The 21,934-nt window shown below is 36.9% G+C and overlaps 1 protein-coding gene across 2 annotated transcripts in view; it reads right to left on the bottom strand.

Moving 5' to 3' along the window:
- SMOC2 (SPARC related modular calcium binding 2) overlaps positions 1-21,934 on the bottom strand; it is a 140,249-nt gene that overhangs the window by 43,162 nt on the left and 75,153 nt on the right. For both annotated transcript variants that reach the window (XM_086877879.1, XM_086877878.1), the window contains exon 8: positions 893-1,079. In XM_086877879.1, the coding sequence (XP_086734005.1) occupies positions 893-1,079 (187 nt within the window). The remainder of the gene's footprint in view (positions 1-892; positions 1,080-21,934) is intronic.

Genomic DNA, 21,934 nt, shown 5'->3' on the forward strand with positions numbered 1-21,934 from the left:
AAAGAATGCTTAAGGTTGGAAAAGACCTCTAAGATCAGCAAGTCCTCTTCAGATGGCACTGTAGCTGGCATAGTCTAGACTATGGTATAAACTGCCAGCAATAAATCAGGACTTGAAGAATATGTGAAAAAGTCCTTCCCAAGAATGCACAATTTTAAGCTTATAAGGCATGTTTCTTTCACAAACCTTATGCAAATGATAAAAAATATTTTGCAGAAGTTATGAAAGAGCTATGATTGCATCAAGATACCTATAATGCCTGCCAGCTCTATATGAGCTTCTATATCATTTCTACAAGGGCCAAACCTCAATAACCAACCTAAATAACATCCTTTGGAACCTGATATGCTCTTTGCCTACATCTGCACTATGTGGCTCACAATATTTCACCATGTATCCAGCTCAGCTGAGATGACTGAACTCCAAACTTCTATTAGTAACACACTAAAGTGGTATTTCCTCTCTATGGGTTCCCGAGGAGTTGTTCCATTGAAGCTTATCAAATTAAATAGTTGAGGAGGTTGCTGGAAAAATAACTAAGCATTTCTGAGGTTGGACATGGCTTCTGTCATAGACCATCCTACTTGGCTCTTTTATATCCAGTATAAGGAGTGTGAGATTTCTTCTGGGATTATCCATGATATGCTCCAAGCCTTAGATTCCCAGCACAAAATAGGAGCATAGAAGAGGACTAGGATGGCAAACTGCTTATGCCATTGCAGAGTCCATGGCCATCTGGCCTTAATTTTGGAAGTCTCAAAATATTTCACTTTATAGCGGAAAAAAACTATAAGATGTAATTCCACCAGCAATACAAATCTCCATGATAGTCCATGGGCACTAGGGCATGCTCTTACTACAGCTTTTGAGAGCTGAAGGTGTACTCCCTTACCTGGTTGATGTACCGGGGATGGGACGTCCCGTATCCACCAGAACACACCAGCAGTAGCCCGTGGAAGGATGGCACTGCACTGGTTTGTAGAGGCCGCCCTGAGCACACTCTGGAATGAACACATTGTCTTTCTGGGGCTGTTTTGCTTCCTCCAGGGCTGACTGAAGTTCTTGGTCACATGACGATGCTTTTGGATGGAAAAGAAAAGGTATTGGAGAAGATAGATGGAAAGCGCCTACTCGATTTATCGAACAGATTTTATATCTTTCTTTGATTGCATATAAGGATTTTCTTTGTGAAGGCTTGCTACAGCTCAAATACCAGCTACATTGGTTTAGGCTATATGTTGTTAGAAACTTTAGTTTCCTTTTCATGTAGCTGCTGCATTTTATAGTCCTAATAATATCTTCAATTCCCCCTTTCCTATACTTGATATAATCTGTGGATAAGCAAATACTTTGTGACCTTAAAAAAATCCTCATGCGCTCCACAGTCCCTAAAGTACAGATTCTTTTCAGGGAGAATAGTAAAAATCCAACTGCTTAGGATTCCTTAAATGAATTATTTGTCTAGATATTCATTTGGATGTTTATATTCTCCTCGTTCTTTCAAGCTTTGAAATAACCTCTTAACACAGTGAGAATTCTTCCACGTTCTTTTCTGGTGATTCTGGCATTTGCAATGTATCATTTGCTCTGGAGAGCAAAGACCCACGAGAAGAATACATTTTTAAGTCATGAAATCAGTATGTCGGAAACCTTTCAGTATCTCTGAAAAACTTGCATATCTATACATTCTCAGCCTTTACATGAAACTATGAGGCAAGAGGGAAAGAGCAGAAACCACAGGGCCTAGACAGTTTACACTAATCAGTAAAGTAACACCTCTGCTGAGGATTTTTGGTCACTAATAGACTGGTACATATGAAATTTCAGAGACAGTAAATAAGAAAGACTATTTATTCAAGCCATTTTTTTCTCCAGGCACTTTAAAAGCAGTCATCTGTAATCTGAAATTGTTAAAAAGTAAAATAATTTCCAAACTATCCATTAGGAAAAAAATATTAAATATTTGAAAAGCAAGAATGAAGCGCTTCAATATTAAGCACTTCACGGACATTCAAATTACTATAGGAAAATTTCAAGCTAGTAGAATTTCCATAAATAAGAGATTCTCTTGAGTTAAAGAACAGTCATTTTAATGTTATTAAAAAAAAAAAATAGTGGGTAATATTTGATCTTCATTCAAACCAGTTAAAGGATTTATTTTTGATTTTTAATAGCTCAGTGCACAAAGAACAAGGTGAATCCTGACTGAATATTCTAGTGCATTTTAACAAATTTCAGCTCTAGGGTAACCTTGTTTTCTTTTATCCACAGAGTTCAGAAAATGATTTGCAAATTGTAGGCACCAACAGAAATTGACTAATCATGTGCAGAATATTACTGCTCTTTGATGGCTTTTCAAAAATGTAAATGCTCAAAATCAGTAAGATTTCTGCTGCAGGGGAAAAGGTGGTAGGAAGCACAACACCTTCATACTCCAAATGGCACATAATTCCATCTATACAATGGCCTGGTTTACAGAACAGTGTGCTTTTTTCCAATCCATGTAAAAGGTTTAGAAAAAGAGAATATCACTTGCTAGCTTGATTACATAAGGCACAGGTGGAGGTCTTTAGATGACTTCTGTTCCTCTTTTGTTTCATGTAGTAATTGAATGGAATATCTAGATAATTTGATGATTTTGGATGTTTTTGTCTTGGTCTACCCACATAAACAGAGACTGAATACCTCTCAAATTTCCAGTGTTTAGATCATAAAGTGTACTTAGAGAATCACTGTATTAGGGACAGAAACATTCTTTAAAAAAGGGAAATAGGAATTATTTGCATGTTGAAACCTTCACAGAAATAGCTATAGCTTGACAAAGCAGAAATCTGTCACCAACATCCTCCTAGAGCAGCCAAAATAAATCTTCCCCTCAGTGAATCTGGATTATGATGACTATCAAATAACAAGCTGTGACACCTCTAGAAAACACCTCACTTAGCTGTGTTGTTCACTTTTTATGTTTTGTATGCAATCAAGCAGAAAAGAGCACATGGGGTGAAGAGGCTGCCATGAGAGAGGGGATATAATTACTCCTCTTTAAACTCCACTAAATTAATGTCTCTTTCATACAGATAAACCTTGGGGCTGTGCCATTAGTTACTGTGACCTTCTCTTGGTTTATGTCCTTATAACTAGCAACATAATATGGCAGATGTTCAGGTATTCTTATCTCCCCAAAACCCAGCTTTATAAGAAAAATACATCTGTATGCTCCCAGCTTTGTTTAGAAAATACACTGGTGTATAAAGTATAGTCAAGTCATCCAGATAAACAAAATGTATCTGAACAGAGAGGGTGTGATGGAAAATTCCCAGGGCAGAAGCAGATACTGTTTCATCTGTGCACATAAACCACACTCCCTAATTTCTGTGAAATTCTAGTTTCTACTGATTGAAACAACCTGTGAAGGACTGCACTGCTGACTCACTGGCCACTGCAGTTGCCTCTGTTGAGGTGATTTAGGAGACAGTGCTAGACTTAGATAACTGGTCTTTACTGCTTCACTTCTGGAGGCAAGATTTTCTACAAGCTGTTGCTCAAGCCAGAAATGTATATCATTTGCACTAGGCCATGTTTTTTTCTGGTCCTTTTATTCCCTTATGTCAGGTTTTAAATCTCAGAGGTACACAATATACAGAATTATGGGGAAGATGCCACAGGAGGGCTGGAAACATGGCTTATAGCTTTAGGAGGGACAGTCAGAAAAGACTGCTTGAACTTAACATCAGAAGTGAGACTGGAAACAGAGCAGACAGTAATCAAAGGAAGGTTTAAAGATAAAGAGGAAGAACTTTCCCCTCCTTGAAACTTTTAATTTCTTATTATCTTTCCCTTACAGATAGGAAATTTTAACAAGCAGAGGAACGCTTATCACCAGGCTTAAATTAGTTTTCAGATAAAATCTAGATTATTTCTAACAAATTAGAGGAGAACAAAAAAGAATATGATATACAAATCTGCTGAAGAAAGTTCATTAATTTCATTCAACAAAAGTGCAGAATAGCTTATAATTTTTCTCCCTTATACAATGGCTAATGAGCTTCATGTTAGCTAGCAGGCCATGTGCCCAAAAGAGTAATTTCTGAAGTCTAATGTTCTGACTTTCAACACTACCATTTGTGTCACCATTACTACTTCCCTGTTTGTTTTCCCCACTACAACATTGTTCCTACCTAAAGGAAAACTTATCTAAAATGCTTATCTGCCTGCCAGAACCAGAACATTAATCCTCTGCGTGATTTCCTGTCTGAGGGAGCCACTCATCTCCTTTCAGACTTTTCATTCAATTATTTACAGCAGGAGTAGTGGAAAGATGCAACTGTAGCCCTGTGATGCTAAGAGCTGTTATCACAAGAGCTACCATACTGCTGAAAATAATTGCCTTTGTAATGTCAGAAGAGTCATGGTCAACAAACGTTCATTTCCCAGGAGAACCAGTGATAAATGTCATTAACTTAGAAAATCTCTGACAGTTTGTCCAAACAATCTGACAACAACTATGAACTGGAACCATAACAGATGGATGCCAGAAGTTCATAAAGTGAGCAGTATGGAAAAGGATCTATGCCACAGTAAAAGAAGGATAAATACCTTACTCATTAAAATGCATCAAACTTTCTATGGAATGTGTTACTACAATAACATTCCTTCTGGGAGCAGAAAAGCACTGACACTCAAGTTTCTTCTTTTCAAGGAATGTGCTTACATTGTTGTCATTTTACTTAGTTCCTTCAATTTTACCTTACCAGAAAAAAAAGAAGAGATACTTTTCAAGCATCTTAGTAAAAAAAATAGTTAAACATGGCTAAAAAAATCCTTTCTGAATAGTCTACCATACTAGCCAGCACTATACCTTAGTTGGGATAATTTATTTCAGGTTACTGCACATTTCTGCATTTCCTACCTAAACTACATTTTATTTTGGGCTTATAAGCATTACTGATTTAACACAAGGCATTTCATTCATATGAAGAAATATACCTTTTTGCCTGGTTTTACACCAAGAGCCTTTGTACCATCCACCCAATGGCCATTTCTGAATGAAAAAGTAAAATTCTTGCCTACCACTAAGAGCTAATTTTAATAAAATGCTTTAGATGTAATGTATGTTACACTTCCTATGTCACAGTGCTATTCTTGCCTTTTCATTTTAAAAATTAGTTACTAAATACATTTTTCATGTTCTGGTTTCAGATGCCTTTACTGTCCATTACAAACAAGCAGCTGAAACGCTGCATCTTCTGTCAATAAGAAACACACTTCAGCTAATGACAAACTCGGACAAGAAGTTTCATGTTTAATATAAAATCTTTGTCATTTTTTTTTACATTCTTCCCTAAGAAAACAGTCTGGATTTCAATAAATCAAGTTAATTTACAATAATTTTTTTAAAGAAAATTTAAGTTAATTAAGAAAATTTAAATTAATTAATTTTTAAGAAAAAATACCTCCACAGTAATAGGATGTAGCACTGTAAATCCTTATTTATTAAAGACTCCATTTACTAATCTGTGATGGGCTACCTAAAGTGTTAATTAATGTTTACTAGGGAATGCCCTAGCGGAGAATAGCACAGACTTTTCTGGAAAAGTCATCTTGAATAATCTAACTGTGCATTTTTCTGTTGCACAACTACAATGCCAAGCGCAGTATTATGTATGTTAGGGTAATTATCTTGTTAGTCTTGTCACAGACCCCTGATTTCAGAAATTCAAGCAGTTTTTCTGCTGCGTTTTATCACAACTTATCCCAGTACGTGGAATTTCATGATTACAAATAATTTGAGTTTATTTTTTTTTTGCATAAATGTAAGTAGCTGTATTTGTGTGTAAATTTCAGTGTGCTCCACAGAAACAAGATGTCAAATCTGCAGAAAAGTACACCGGCCTCTGTATGGTACTTTAACAGTTCCTGCCACTATACAAATATTCCCTTCCAATTTAATTAACCCCACAATGTGTACACAACAAACAGAATCCACTCCAAGAAATTCTGTTTTCAGTTGGTTCCTTCTCCCTCCTTTTCTCATTATCATAATGGGCTACGAAAGGATAATTTAGGCAGCCTGGTTTTCACGGTAAATGGATCTTTTATTGGGACTTGAAGTTCAGTGTTCCCTATAGAAAGCCGGTAACAAGAAACCTGTGAACAAAAATCCTTCCAAAAGTGACAAGCAAGTTCTAGAGGAGTGTAGTGTAACATTACAGGAAGTTAATATTGCAGTTCTGCCCTGTTTCTGGGAGGATATACAGACAATATTATCATGTCAAAATTTTAGTATACTTAAATTGTATGACAGCTTCTGCTAATCGGAGTGGTATTCAAATCATCTGTCTGTCCTAGTTAATTAAAACTAATTTAAGTGCACTTCAAGTACTGATTTACAGAAGCTTTGTGCTAGTTTATTTCAATACACCATGGTTAGGATAGATACAGTCATCCTACTAATACCCTTGAAACTCTCCAAGAAATTTCACATCTCATGAGAGTAAAAATTTGATCTATTTGCTTAGGATGAACCCTCTTTGAGCCAGTGAAGTTAATACACCCCCAAGGAAACTGATCACAATATGTTTTTATATTTTTAACTAGTTTTCGTAGTATTCAAGTTTCATTGAATGGAATTCCACTTACATTAGACCAAATTGTATTTCCACACAGGACCAAAATGTTTGCTTTAGAAAGGAAAGTGGGAAGTGGGATAATTTCTATTCAAGCTATGCACTTCCTGCAGAGGGGTTGAAGCTGACTGAATGGCAAAAGGGTCCACTACAGCAGTGGTCAACAAACATGTCCCATGTCAACAAACATGCCCCTTCAAGGTAAACTAACAAGTTCTTTATCTGTAGCTGACCAATTTCATCACCCAGAATCCATCAATTCTGTTCCTGCTATAAGCATAGCCAATACAAATGACAAAAATTCCCCAAATTATTTCACTCTAGTAAAGGAGGGATGGCTTTCTATTTTTTCAGGGTTTCCTTTTGTCCAGACATTCTCTAGCATGACAGATTCCCTCTCTGAAAAGGTGGATGGAGTGGTATAATGCACTTTGAATGCCAGCTTCCTACCCTTTGTGTACAGGAAGCTGTTTCCTCATCCCTTGTGGCCAGAGCATGGGCATCTCACGCAACTCTATTTTAAGATTGTTTTCTTTTTAAACCAGGACACCTCTTCTTACAAGAATTTGTCTGCCTGCCACCTCTTGACACTTTCAAGTAACCTTGATTCTAAATGAAATCACGTGTAGCTCAATGCTACAAAAAACACAGTAATTAATTTGCTCATGCTACTAGCTTATTACAAAGGCTGTTCATTAACCTGGATCAAACAAAGAGTATTTATGTGGGCCAGGCTTCTCCCAGTGAAAAATCCATGGAAAAATACCTACTAAATATATCAGGTCTCAGCTGAACATATTCATATGCACGTATGTTTCCAGTTAAGCCTAATATTTGTTCATGGACCAAGTATTGATTGTAAGGAATAGGTAACATTAATAAACACTCAACCTTAGACCCAGCATCTAGATGGCAACCAAAACCTAGGACTAAATTACAGCATTAATACTCATCTGGCGCCACATGTTTTGATTTACGTTAGGTTCAGATGCGCATCAGCATGAGGGTTCTCAAAGCCTGGAGGAAGCTGGCAACTTTCCTACCCATATTCTTTCTCGTTTCTAAAAAAACTTGTGGGAACCAAATATTGCAGGCCCCTTGTGTGCATTTTCAGAGAGCTCTCAATGTACAGCTGATCACTATTTTGTGCTCTTAAAGCTTGGGCCGATGATTGTGGCTCAAAAGGCGAAGCTTCATTGCTTCAACACAGCCCTAGTGATTAATTTATGTACTTTAGTCCACTGAACAAAGAAGGATAAATCACAGACAGATGCTCTCATTTATCTGTGTGGTTTCATATGCAAAGACACTGCAATACACAAGGAAAATCATCTGAATATGCACTGAGCCCACTGAAAAAAACAGAGACCACTAGCCCCCATTTAGCTTTACCTGAAAAGAATATAATCATAATCAATATCATCTACTGGTATATACCAAGAGTTTTCTCAGCTTTTACCCTGGGTCTGAGTAGCCAAGTAGCTCTATATCAAAACAAGATTTCTGAGATACAAAAATTCTGGTTCTACCTACCGGCAAAAGTTTGGGGGGGGCATAAGACAGAGGTCTGAAATGTAATGGGATGACTTGCTCTTGAATCAAAATCCAAACCCAGTTTTCTGCTGGAATTTTTAAAGAAATTTTCTGGTATAGGGAAGTTTTTTGCACATACCTCTACAATTCTTTATTTTTTTAACATTTGGAATCCTGTAACCACAGCTACTGAGAAAGACTGTAACCACAGTCACTGCAAAAGAAAAAGAACTGTTTCGCCTCAAAAAACTGAATAGAATTTTAGCATTCTATTTGTTCCTTTGCTTGTTTATTTATTTATTTTAGCCCAACTTCTTTGTTAAAACAGATGAGAAACATTATGCAAGTATTCAAATTTATCCTCTCATAGAATTATAACTAATTTAAATTAATCAGATATTCATTTGTGATCCTTTTTCTCTTCACTGCCATTGAACAGATTAAGGGATGAAACTAGCTACCTCTTTTAAACCAAATGTAATTCTCTATTTTGCCATTCCTCCTCAGATTGGATAGAATAGTAGCATGAGATCTGTCCTGACTTGAAAATTCACACAGAAATCAGTCTTATCTTACAAATATGACACAATCAGATTCTAAATGTTTAAATATTAGCATTTACTTCTACAGTAGATAAATAAGAGAGAAACATGAAGTGAGTATAGGTTATAGATTAGAGTTATTTCAAAGATGCATTTTGCATGAAAGCCAAAATATTTGTATTGAACTTCCCAACTCAAATATTTTATTGCTCCATCTATGAAATGCGCAAAAGCTGTAAACCAAAAGCAGCATATTTTTGTTAAGTCTTTAACAGCAGTGTGTGAAAGTGATAGCAAGCCTTTGCAAAGTGCCAGGCATGATCAAGGACTGTTTACACCCTGCCTTCTTCAATGGATCTTTAAAAAGAACCTTTACACAAATCAAAAATCATTTAAAGCCAAATGGTCAATGACATTGACAATGGCATCAGGCTTCACAACGAGGGTGAAAAATCCAGTCTTCTGAGGAGATGAGATCCCTCATCCTGCTTTTGCTCAATTAATGGAAAGAGCATGGATTTTCATCTCCAGGCGTTCTTGCTAGGCTTTGTTAACTTGACATCCCCAACATGAGAGAGGATAATGTGCAAATGACTGCCCCATCCTTCAAGGATACACTGAAAGCAGTTATTTGCCAAATGGGATGAAATCTGGTTTATCTACATAAGAAATATTGCTACCTATTATTGTTACATATGGCTGCCTCCTCCTGCCAGAGCAGAGCAGCCCAAATCTGTTCAAACTGCAACACCAACCAAACAAAAAAGCCACCACCCAAAATTACAGCAAATGAAAATCACTGACTTTTCCCAAACACAGTGGCTGGTTGGCCAGCTTGCTATAGCAATCTGAAGGCTCATTCATTAAACAAAATTGCGCAAAGCTATCATTCTTGCTTTATGAGTATATTGACCAGCAAATGTGAGACTCCTGCCAGTGGAAAAATATCTCATTTTTCAAGAGAGATTTGAAGTGAAAATAAAGCTGGTTCACTTTTTCCATGGAGCTGTGAAAATGAAACTCTTTGCCAGGTAAGCTGAGGGTACATATTTGTTTGAGTAGCTCTACTGAAAATTAAAAAACAAAACAGGCAGACAGGGATGCCTAAATTCATACTTTGGCACTTAAATATCCCAGCCAGCTTACACGAATGTTTATCCATCTAGCATTTCCCACCCATGAAACAGAAGTTCTTTCTCTTCCCCATTTTGGAAACTGAGATACTTAGACCAGTGTGTGAATATGACTTTGGATATTTGACCTTAGGCACTCAAGTAATTTTCCTTTCAGAGGTGTACAGTGGCATCTCTGGCTGCAGCCCGTGTCATGTTCCTGCCACTGGTTCACACTGCTAATGCTCTTGGCACCACGCAGTGTTTTCCAGCCTCATTGCTTAACTCCTGCCTGAGGTGACTGCACTCCACTACATTTAATTTTCTAAGTATCAACTCCTTTCCAACCACCTCACAGACAGAATCCTGACTACTGTTGCAGAAGCCAGCAGGAGCCAGGAGGATTTCTGTCTGTTTTATGGGAATGTGATCTGAGATGCATAGTTTAAAAACGTGCAGATACGTTAAAAAAAATAAGAGAATGTTATTCTGAATTTTGGTAGCTTTCTTTTACATGTGTCAGTGTATCTTTACAAAATGGTCAATATTGTCTGCACCTTTGTCTATGCTTTGTCACAGCAGACTGGATGGGCATTACAGAATAGTAAGAATTTGGCCCTCTGGCACTGAGCAACAATACAGAGATTAAACAGGCTGCTGAAACAGAAATACTCCATTTGTTCTTCAGTGTTTCAGGCAGTTATTTTGACAGACATAATGCAAAAGTCTATCCTGCCGTTGCCTCTCAGATAAGTACCTTTAAAACCTACTTGGTTTAAACAATCCCAAAATTAAAAAAATTTAGCAATACTGAAAATATAATTAAACCCTTAAAACTAACTTATGACAGATTAATCAAAAATTGGCTACTTTTCTGCTGTTTTTTTCTTCTTCATCTCATCAAAGAGAAGACAAGAAGCAGGTGGAAAATGGGCATGCATATTATTGCTTCTGTCTCTAATTACAAGGACCGTGTTGTGCAATGAAAAATATTTTAAGAGTGCAACAAACAAGTCCTCTAAGGTGGTATCTTCTGTTGATGACACTGCTCCCAGAACTTTTGTCCTCAGTATGAGATTCAACAATATGAACGTGAAGCCTGGTCAAAAGGTGACTGCACTGCTTTAACCCTGCATAAAGCTGAAGGCTCATTTCAGATTCAAGTCTGTGCAGGTCTTTGCCCCCCTATATATTTGGATATAGCACACTATATCCAAGGCACGCTATTTATATAGCACGTAGGATCTCAGTATTCATAACAGGAGAGCTCCAGGATTCAGATAGAACACTGTTTACTGATTTTGGCAAAGTTTTGTGTGCAATAAAGAGGATGAGCCAAAGAAGAGTAAAAGCCAGTAAGAATATTCTAATACTAATTCTTTCTGCTCCAACAACTTTTAATATAGTTTTGTGTTGCTCTTTCTTTTCTTTTTTTTTCTTTTGTCATATGGCCATGGTTAAACAGTTCAGCATGTGCTTTGGTTTCAAGAGCAAAGGCAAATCTTTGGCTTGGCTTTACCTTCAAACTTTGGACAAAAACAAGGGCAATCTGAATTAAAAATAAAAATTTAAATTCCACCCCACTTTAATCCCTGTTTTCAAAAACAAGTAGTTCTCTGAAGAGTGGATAATGCTGAATATGATGTGAGAGCGAAACATCGCTATGCTTTTGCAGAATGGGAGACCTACAATCATATTGAAAATTCCAGGCCAAAATTTCTGCTCCTGTAAACTGGAAACATTCCATTGCAGACAGTAGGGATCAGCAGCAGAAAAGTCTGTCCCAAGAATATTCAGAACAATTTTAAAGGCTTCTTTATACTATACTATGCATATGCTATACTTTGTGCTATACTATCCATAGTAGCAAAGACTTTAGAAACAGTAAAATGAGTTTTAAAGAGTCTAAAGATCCTTAACCCTTTGCAACCCACGATTACTTTATGTGCTCAGAAGATCACTGTTTTTAACATGCCACACAAATGACTTGTATAAATGGTACAGGCCTTGCAAAAATACTTCCCAACAATCTAATTAATGTGTATGAGAGTAAAGAGCAGGTTTCCCAAAGTGTTATTTTTCAAGGTATTTGCTTGGTACTTCCAGCCCTTTCAGACCAGTTCCGATCTTGTCTCCCCACACAGCCATGGATAACTGCCTCAAGCCATATTTACTTTGAAGTAAACTAAGTTAGTAAACTAACTTCCTACAACTAAGGAAGAAAATCCAAAAGACTGGTTTGGGCAGTACTGTTCAAGTAAAACAGATTATAAATATTTAACTTTTACAATAAGCTTCACAGGAAAGAGCAATGTTAGCATTCAGTCACCCAATAGGGAAATGCTTTTATTATTGCTTATGTGAAGACAGTTCTGTTATTGTTTCTACATATAATGCATTGTATGCCTTGTGCTTTTTTAATTTGGGAAAATTAAATGTTGTTTAATGGCTGGACAATAATGCAAAAGGAAGCTCAGTGCATGATGCTCCCAGGAGGTTGTAAAGCTATTGCAATCAGAGCTGTTGCTAATTAAATCTGCCTATTGTTACTAAGCATTTGGGGCCAAACCAGTCGACCACTGGCATAATTAATGTAGTCCACAAGGGCCTTTAGTGGAACTTGTTTTCATCAACCATGAGGAACAAACAAAGGCTAAAGAAGGGTGGAAAAGCCCCTACATTTACCAACCTTGGGTCTCATTTGGGAATAACTACAGTACACTCCCATGGCAAGTACCCTCGAACACTAGTAATTTTACCTCATACATGCATGCACATTTTCATAAAGATAGCATGCAGAAGACACAGGCTCTCCCTTGCATCAAAGGGGGAAGGCTCTCCTTACACATTTTACAATGACACTATGGCAAGTATAGTCTGCAGAGTGAAGGGGATGAATCTTTAAAGTTATGCATCAGTTGTAAGGAAAAAGATCTAAATCCAATGTCATGATTTACATGACTGAAACACTGAGATCAACAAACAAAAGACATGAAGTCTCCATGCAAAACTGAAAAAAGGGGTGCCTTTTCCTTTAGATAAATACCATTATTTCAATTGATCAATACGTATTTTTCTTCACTTCCACCTGCTATCCTGCATAAGTCTGTAAAGCTCTGTACTGAACTCTATAGTCCTCTACTAGATGCTATCCCGACCACCTCTCTGATGAAACTTTTCTTCTGCCTGCATTAATCTGTCCAGATTGTGACATCCCTGCCCAAAGCAAAGCCAGGGTTAGAGCCCTGGAGTTCCTGGCTAGCTGCCCTGAATGTAAGCAATGAAACCACGCTGTCTGCCTCCACTAGCTGACGTCAGATGTTTTCGCATACAATACTTTGTAGGCTGCTTAAGTCTCCACAATGACACCCTGAGGAAGTGATATTGGCACAAAATATACCCCAAGATTCTGAGCACCAGTCAGTCAGACCAACAGCATTTACGTTATGACATCTGTATTGAATTTTATTTGAAAAACTCAAATGAACTTCCACAAAACAACTCTCAGCTTTGACTAGGATGATGCATTCATACTTATGAAGTATCTTGACTCAGGATGAATTCTTATTAAGGAAGCATTCTTACTTAGAAAAGTACTGAATTAATGCTGAAAATATACTTCACTAGCTTCAGGGTCAAACATCTAGTTGCTCCTACATTTTGGTATCCTTCAGTATCCTTCAGAACAGATAACAAAGCTGGACCAGGTATCTCTGAAACAGCCTCTGACACACTACACAGATAGGTAATGACACCTTTCCAAGTTTACTCAATCTAGGAATCTGTCTCCTATTCTTTGCAGTCACTGCTCAACTGGGTGCTCCTAAGAACTCTCATCATGGTTTTGGGGTCACTGTATTTTCAGGCCACAGCCTGCAAACTCATAGCAGGGTCAACAACCTTTATTCTTTGGTTATTCTCCTCATAAAGCCCCCAGTTTATGCCTCTGGCTGTCTTAGTTAAGAGGAGAAGATAAAAGAAGAGATATGATGAATCAGTGTTACATGAAATGCTTGCCAGCATTTGAGATTGTGCAATGATATGTAGGCAAAAACTGAGAAACAGGCAGTGAAGAAGATCAGCTACTGTCAGGAGAGAAAGAAGACTGCAAAGACAGGATTGGAACAGCATGGAGAATTCTCTGCAACCAACTTTGAGGATGAATACCAGAGACTATAGTAACATTGCAGAGGGCTCCAATAAAAGCAGGTATGAAATAAAAGATAAAATAAGTTTAAATACAATTCTTCTGATTCACAAACTTTCTTAATCATATAAGGGATAAAAAAGACCTGAAACAAGGCATTTTCCCTCTAGCCTTTCTGTGGACAGGGATTTCTCTATATGGAAGCCATACAGGCTCATTTTTACAAGAGTATTGAAAAGGTAAGTGCACCATGTCATCCTTAGCACCATGGTTAGTTGCTTGGCATATTCTCTGATGTGTGAAGGTATTTATGAATATTCAGAAAAATTGAAAAATATAAATATGATTCAGTGTGCAAAACACATCATCTGGTGACAATTAAGTTGTGCATAAAGGTAATAAATAGAAAATACTTTATTCAGCCTTTCAGCTGGCAGTACCAATGGAGTAGAGGAGCCCTTGTGCTGACAGCACATTCATTAAATTCAAGAACTCCAGCTAGGTAACAGCAGCACAGGACTGTCCTATTGTCACTGATTTGGCAGACTGATGTACTACATACAAGCTACTTTGATAAATGAGTGTGCACTGTGTTTCCAAGAGAAGCAATAACACCATCATCAGTCCTGTACCACTAATGTCCCCATAAAGGACATTAAAAAAAAAAAAAGAAAAGAAAATTAAAATATATCCTCCAGGCCTGATTCCCTTCTCTCCTCATAAGCATTACAATGGTATTAGCCTTGTAACTGCAGCAGAGTCACTCCTATTTACACTGTTCTGAGTAAAATGAGGCTTTATGCCTGCTGAAACTAAATCATCTGCTCCTACAGTCATTTTCTATTATTATATTGGACTGTTGAGCTGAAGGGATGAACTACAGGATGTGTGACTACATTACAAGTCACTGTTTTATACTAAAGATGTTGGTAGGTAAATGGGAAGAAGTGACCTTTCAAAACCACTGACATTTATATTGATATTTTTGGCTTTGCTGATTCTCTGTTGTGTCAATTCATAGGAACTTAAAATCACATCCTAAAAATTCTCATGAATTGATTTTAAATTCTGATTAGAAACCGCAAGAAAAATAAAACCATAAATCCCTAAAGCTAAGAGACTTTTACAGCCAAACAGGAGAGCAATGAGATTAGCAATTTTCTCATCACCTTCTGGCAGTTTGAGATTATGATTTTAGCTACATAATTGGAGTTTTAGGAAAGTCAGAGAGGAAACAAGATCAGAAGGTACTTAAATTTCTCCTCCCCAAACCAGTTAGGCAAGTAAATAAACAGTAAATGCCCCTACCTCCTTGCCAGCCAGAACCAGAATAAGTGGGCACAGGGATGTTCTGAAAGAGTAAATTGAACCAGAACAGTGTGGTCATGAGACTCTGCAACTAATCACACCCTTGACTCTGTTAACAGTCTCCATTGCATCAGAGAATGTGGATGAATTCACAAAGCAACAGGTAAATATAACCTTCAGGATCAGTCTTTTTCAGTCCTTGCATCTTTTGGAATTTGCTTTAATATAGATATGAAAATTTGGCCTAATGACTGTGGGAGACACTCAACCTCTCCTATGATTTGAACTTGAACAGAACTTGCAATTCTGAATTCTTTCTTACAAAAACTTGATCTCAGATTTTGGAGGCACTTGAAGAGTTAATTTAACTTCATACTCCTCTGCTTCCAGACCAAATATCAACAAGTTTGTTACCCTGATCTGACTGGGTGTGCTGGAAAATAATTCAAGGGCATTAAAAGTCACCTATGTTTGAGGAATTTATGTATTTATAATGCATTCTAGCCCCACAAAAAGTGCATCTAACCATTCCTTCAAATAGAGGCCGATAAAAGTTCTTTCATTTTGATAAGTTTTATTACTCACTGAAGAACAAAATTGGTAAGTTTAAACAGCACTAAGATCTCACTGGAAAACAATGGTACAAGGTAACTCACTGCTTAAATGGCAAAAACATAATTTTTTCCATCGCTTGTTATGACTGTAATACAGGTGGTTGAAAAATTTTATTTTGAATGTCTGCTAGAAAACCAAGATTTGAATGAAAAGATGCTTTTCATTAGAAGTGTTTCTTTTTGAGAAAAAAGAGGACAAAATCCCTCAACAAGCTGTTTGTGTTGAACTTCACAGAGATCCATGCAATCCAAGATTCCTGAAGTGTCTGAGTTCATGAAGCAGGGAGACCATTATGTTCTACATATATTGTCAGCCTAAGGACCCATCCCTCAAAAAAGGAAGAGTTAATGAAGTTTTAAAATTACAGCTCCAACAATTCCTTACAATGAAACATCAAGATTTTTGAGTTTTGAGCTGAAACCATTCAGTTATTTGAAGACCCTGTTTATTGAATTTTTGTCTTGAAGATGCACTTTTTTAGATGAAAAATAAATAAATTTAAAAAAACAAGATCCCTAGTAAGTCATGTTTTCCACAGAAGGCTTAATTTTCAACCAGTTTGGCATATTAACCTTGGCCTTCTCTTTTCTCTTGTATTTTGACCAAGAGAATTTAAGATCTGAAATTTAATTTACAGCCTTAATTGTATTTAAACATAGTTTTATTTGTGGACGAGTGCAGATACTTTGCCTGCTGTTTTTAAACTGAAACAGGCATTAAAAATAGCTTAATGAAAAAGAGTTTCTTCTGTTTCTTCAACCACTGCTTCTTCTCCAGTAACACAGAAATATAGTGCATTGTGGAAATGATACTTAATGCTATTCCTAGGCAGTTATTCTTAGTGCAGGGAAAACACAGTGTCTAACATTTACCTGGAGCAGTCTGATTTGAGAGACAACAGAGCACAATGTACAGAGTGCAGTGAAATGTAAAGCAAGCCAGTCATAACACATAACACATAACATAGTTGGGGTCTAGATGAGAAGGTCTCTAAGTGGGTTTATGTACTTTAGCAATGTAATTTGACTACAAGAAGTTCCCTCGCCCTGATGATCCTTGGTGTGGCCTTGCATGGAAACGAGGTTCTACATTTGAAATTAACAAAAGAATCCAGAACACTGCATTAAGGACAGGGTAAAGGATCCATGGATGACAGCATCAACCTTGGACCTTTAACAATCCATAAAAGCAGACACTGCTATAAAGAGATTAATGCAGTAGCTTCATTGCAGATGTGTGGCCAATGCACAGATTTGGAGGTGAATTCCACCCATCACACAGAAGTCACTGTAGGAGTTGAACTTCTCTTGCTTTTTTATCAAATGGAAAAAACTAAAATTACTGATGGGGCCTCAAAATGTTCCTGCATCATGTAGCAATTTTTTACAGAATTAAGGAAAAAGCCAAGAATTTATTTTTTTTAAATAATTAAGCATAAGCTGCAAAACAAGCTGTCAGCCTTGTCAACAATTTTGTTCAGAGATACACGGCTTGGGAAATAAGAAATCTGGAATTCATATGTGATAAATCATCCAATTAAAAATCCCTCCAAATTTAAGCCACCATGACTAGCCATAGCCTGATCTACCAGGGAAGATTATATGGTCTGTACTTCCATTAACAACACTCAAAACTTTTTTGTGCTGATCAAGCAGTAGAATTTCACAGTCCACATAACTGGTTTTCACTTTTTTCTTTTTTTATTATTCTTATTCAATTATTAGAAGGGTAGACAGCTGGTTATTTGACTTATCCTGACAGAACTAAAGGTCTAACCTGCATAGACCATGGTTAGGTCAGGTTATCAGGTCATTGTATGATGATGGAAGGCCCTGGCAGCTCTTACTGTTTACCCTGTTGCAAGACCTATCTTCTACATACCCAACAATCATAGCACAGCCATATCCAAAACCAGACTGTCTTGACTGAAAGTTTTATCTATTTCCCAGAAAGATTATGTCATTAGCTATGATCCAGTCAAATATGTTTCTGTGCATAAACATGATTTACGTTATTCCTTTTTTTCATCTGTCACTAAAATATAGATCTGTAACCTGATATTCCTCTTAGGATTTAAGGACCTTATTGATGTTTTTATGATTATGCAATGTGATGTCTGGCAAACCACAGAAAGCTGTGGGTAGGTGGGGGAGTGCATGTCTGAAAACTAAAGGAGAACTTCAAGCAGGACTGTTGTGTCATTTAATTGCTGTAGAAAGTAATGTGATATAATTAAAAATGGCCACGAAAGATTAGTATCTTTTGGCATCAAATTTGAACACATGCAGTAAAATAGAAATTATCAGCCTTAAATAAAACAGATTTTTTTTTTTTTTTCGTTCCCCACAGTGGAGGTCCAGTAAAGCCCTGGAACATCCTGAGGATAAAGAACATTAACTGGATGCAAAACAGAGCTCATTTTTAATGGTTTAGGATGGGAGGATCTTCCCCTATAGTGGGAGGAAAAAGCTGGAAATGTTAGCGCTTGATCTTTTTTAAGGTTTTAAACTAATATGTAAAATTAAAATGAAGATAAATGAAAATCTTTGTGAAAAGGATTATTAAAGATAAGACAGTTCTATAATAAGCATGATCCAGCAGCCTATGAATTAAGAATGAATCATAATATACAAGCAGTATGGGGAGGTCTGGAAAGTTTAATCTTCTTGGACAACTCTGAAAGAACTGAAAGAAAACAGTAATTTTCCTTTACCAATTTAGGTCAGGCAAGGCAAAGCAAGACAAGGAAAAGAAAGAGGACCAGAGTATGAAGAGTGATTTTGTTCACTGGTGAAGAAGATGAAGAGGTTGAGGAGTACTGCTCCCTCTACTGTAACAGGTAAATCAAGACTAGGATCTCATTAAAAAGTAAGACAAAGTTCTCTGTTAGGAACTAAATCAACCATTTATTGATTGGCCCTAGTGGTGTGAACATTCAGTAGCTTTTAAGCTATGAGTTTTTCAGCTGCCAGAGGGTACCTTGCAAGCAAGATTTGAAAGAATTCTACTCTAAAACTATTGTGGTTCTTGACAGAAAGCAACAACAAATGAAGCAAAGGGAACTACCTCCTACACTTTACAATATTTTAAAATATAACAGCAGTTGTGACAGTGTCTCATGGATCTCCCTCCCCAGCAGTTTCTTAACAATGCTAGGTTTAGAGCAAAACACAAATCAGAAATTGTAGTTCACTCCAAATAATTAAGTTCATTCTTGAACTCTAAAGGGAACATTTAGTGAATCAGCTATAAGAGACAACTCAAAGAGTCTAAGAAGGCCATAAGATTCTTGTTTTGGAAGCTTCCAGTCTTCATCTGAGTAAGTATTCCTTACCAAAATTCCATGCAATGCTTTTCTCTTTAACTGCCGTGCACCACTTTACTGAAAGAACAGGCCAAACAAAAAATGTTCTACCAGCTCATGTCCTTCAGCACCCACAGATTTTACAGGGCTCAAAAGCCAGATCTATGGCTAACAAAAAAATACTTGGACTTGATGCAGATGTCATAAAATAATGCCAGTGCCTTTGCCTGTGAAGGGAACCAACCTGCAGATGAGCCCAAGGTAAAAATTGACAGAAAAAATGTCTGGACTTGAACTTGTCTAAAATTTGGCAGAGACAGATTGCCCAGCTGTTATGGACTGAGCTCCCTTTGACAGGATCCATGTGTTGACTTAATAGCCTGTTGGGATGTTTGAAGACATTTAAAATCAATACTTGTGCCTTCTACTTTCCTTTCATGGTTTGAATTGATGTTTTTAGGGCTGAAGCCAATTCAGTTTCAGATACTCTGGATTATCAAACCTCTGTGCCAGAACATTACAGATTTTCAACAGGCTGTTGTAACTTTTAGCCCCTGACTAGGTCAGATACTCTAGGCATGATGTGGATATACTTCAGCAGTTTATTACCATGCTTATGACTTCTCCAGCTACAGCTAATGACTGCATTTACAACACAAGCCTGGGAGTGCAATTCCCATGGTTGGGTGTGGCTCATACCTCACTAATTGTTGGAAAGAAACACTGTCTTTAGGGCTGAGATGAGCTAGTAACAGGCAAAAAACTTCAGTTTTTCTGTGTAATTCAGTGGTTTGCAATTAATGGACCACTTCTACTCAGGCTCTTTCCCTATGCCAATCTACTTTACGCATTAATTTGAAGTCCATTTGTGAGTGTCCAATATAGGCATAATATATTAAGAACAAGTAGGAGTCATCCTCATCTGCTCCTCCTTTAATGCTAAATACGAGCAAAATTGAGAATGAAAGATTAGCCAGGGCTCTGCAGGCCAACACACAACTTTTTAGGAACCCCCAGGGAAAAAGGCAACAAGCTTTTAAAATACTTTCTTCCCCCTCTTGTCTATGTTCTTTCGTCACTTCGTTATGATATTCATTTTGATTTCCTTCTGTTATAACTGGTTTCATATCTCAAAACTTCACATTGTAAAATAAGCCTAATTCAAAATACTTCTAGAAAATTTCTATTTTGTAATAAATATGTAAGTTGAAACATGCAACTGGATCTTAATTTTTCTTTGCTAGTTCACACAACTTCAACTGCAGGTAATTTATCTTCAATGAACACAAAAGCAACATCTGGAAAATGCAACAATTAATGAAAATAAATAAAAAGCTGTAACTCCATTTTCTGTCTCTAGGTTATTAATTCTCAGTAATTCTCATTAATTCTCCTATGCTTACAAAGGACTTGCTCTTAGAATTGATGTAACTGGGCAGACACATGAACTCGTACATTTATTTCCTGTGAAATAATTTATTTTTTTTTTCCCATGCAAGTTTTCTTTAACTTTAGGACTGACTTTTTTCACAATAGGCAAAACAGGAAGAAGTTAGTCATATTGAGATTGGAATGAACATGAGCGTCGGAGTATGGAACAAGGTTTGTCTTGGTCCTTTCAGGAGGAGACTTTCAGGGAATGATCAGTGCACAAGGACACCACTGGAACAATTGACTCTGAGAAACAAAACAAAGCAAGCTAACAAGACAAACCTCACTGACAACCAACATAGTTTCCATGTGAGAAAAACTCTTATGTACAAATGCTTTGAAGCTGTCAGATGACATGACAGTAAAAACTGCATTCACCTCTTAGAATGTCATATTAATCAGTCTCACTGGCAGGCTTTGCCAACAGATTCAGACTATACAGACAGATAAATGCAAGCAGCTACTTTGTATAGATACAAACACATAATTATCACTTTATATTTCATTATTTTATTCTATTAAGAAGATATTCTCAGCAAATGTTACACCATTTTCATTTGCATTTGCAGCCAGTCTGTAATATGATGGCTGTATGTGCACATCAGTGTTTTCCCAGATGGTGTTTTGAGAATGAAACTCCTGTTGGATCAAAAGTTTCTAGGACTAATTGATAAAATCTTGCAACAGATTTTTTAAGTCCTGAAAATCATAGGCTGTAGCAAAAAGGCAGCAATAAAACACTACTCCATTGGGTCAGAAAATTAAATAAAAAGCTATGTGTCCCTTTCACGTGCCCACAGGTGAAATAAAAAATGATGATGATGATGATTCTAGATTACCAGAATACCTATATAAAGTGGTTGAAATCTGGGCACTCTTGAAATCTCCAAAACCATAATTTGAGGAGAAAATTAATTTGTATTTAGGATTCTTCCTTCTAGATGAAAAATGTTATCATCACATAAACCTGACCCTGTCTCAGAAGTCTTAATGGTAGATCAAGGTTTTCTCTGGGTCAGCCCTATTTTCTGATGGATTATGTGTGGCTTGTCCACTAGCACCTGCTTAAAGCATATAAGCATAAAGATGGCAGAAATCATGAATGGGGCACAAACACTGCATCATGTGTCTGTGTGGTTCAAATGAAATGTGAACTACTGGGTCAACAAAGAAAGGGAACAATTTCTTCTTCTCTTCTATATTGGTGATACTGGTCATACTGGATTATCAACACAACAAACACCAGTTTTACAACCCCTTTACAAAGTTCACTAAACACATGATCAACAAATGTATGCTCAATGAAGATATAAATC

Source organism: Cyanistes caeruleus, chromosome 2, assembly GCF_971803275.1.
Source record: "Cyanistes caeruleus chromosome 2, bCyaCae1.hap1.1, whole genome shotgun sequence".
NCBI lineage: Eukaryota > Metazoa > Chordata > Aves > Passeriformes > Paridae > Cyanistes > Cyanistes caeruleus.